The sequence below is a fragment of the Geospiza fortis genome, unplaced genomic scaffold (genome assembly GCF_000277835.1).
Source record: "Geospiza fortis unplaced genomic scaffold, GeoFor_1.0 scaffold547, whole genome shotgun sequence".
Taxonomy (NCBI): Eukaryota; Metazoa; Chordata; class Aves; order Passeriformes; family Thraupidae; genus Geospiza; species Geospiza fortis.
The window spans coordinates 124259-125112 of NW_005054729.1; the positions used below are offsets into that span (position 1 = coordinate 124259).

An 854-nucleotide genomic window follows, 5' to 3' on the forward strand; every position below is an offset into this window, starting at 1 on the left:
CAGGGCCAGGGCCAGGGCCAGGACCAGAACCAGGAAAAGGACCAGGACCAGGAAAAGGACCAGGACTAGGACCAGGACCAGGACTAGGAAAAGGACCAGGACCAGAACCAGGAGCAGGGCCAGGATCAGGACTAGGAAAAGGATTAGAAATAGAACCAGGACCAGGACAATGAGGATGAGGAGGAAGACCAGAACCAGAACCAGAACCAGAACCAGGACCAGGACAAGAACAAGGACCAGGACCAGCTAAACTCAGGTAAACCCCATCCCACCTGGAGGTGCAGGGAGCGCAGGCTCTCGGGAAGGGGCACCGGGATAAAATCCAGCTGGTTATTGGAGAGATGGAGGAACTGCAGCTGCTTCAGGTCCTGTGGGGAGAGGACAGAGGTGAACCCCAATAGGGATGAACCCCTAGAGATGAACCCCTGAGAGATGAACCAATGAGCCACCTAGAGATGAACCCCAACAGAGATAAAACCCCAACAGAGATGAAGCAATGAACCCCCTAAAGATGAACCCCCATAGAGATGAACCCTCTAGAGATGAACCACCAATAGATGAACCGATCAGTCACCTAGAGATGAACCCCAATAGAGATGAACCAATCACCAATAGATGAACCGATCAGTCACCTAGAGATGACTATAGAGATGAACCCTCTAGAGATGAACCACCAATAGATGAACCGATCAGTCACCTAGAGATGAACCCCAATAGAGATGAACTCTCAAGAGATGAAGCAATGAACCCCTAAAAATGAACCCCCAAGAGAAGACCCCCAATAGAGATGAACCCCCTAGAAATGAACCAATGAACCCCCAAGAGATGAACCCCCTAAAGATGAACCCCCAGAG

The 854-nt window shown here is 50.8% G+C and overlaps 1 protein-coding gene across 1 annotated transcript in view; it reads right to left on the bottom strand.

The window, feature by feature from the left end:
* Window positions 1-854, bottom strand: part of OPTC (opticin) — a 4123-nt gene that overhangs the window by 621 nt on the left and 2648 nt on the right. Inside the window, exons 4-5 of the mRNA XM_005430990.2 lie at window positions 439-449; window positions 273-368 (exon numbers count right to left, since the gene is read on the bottom strand). Coding sequence (XP_005431047.1) covers window positions 273-368; window positions 439-449 — 107 coding nt within the window. The remainder of the gene's footprint in view (window positions 1-272; window positions 369-438; window positions 450-854) is intronic.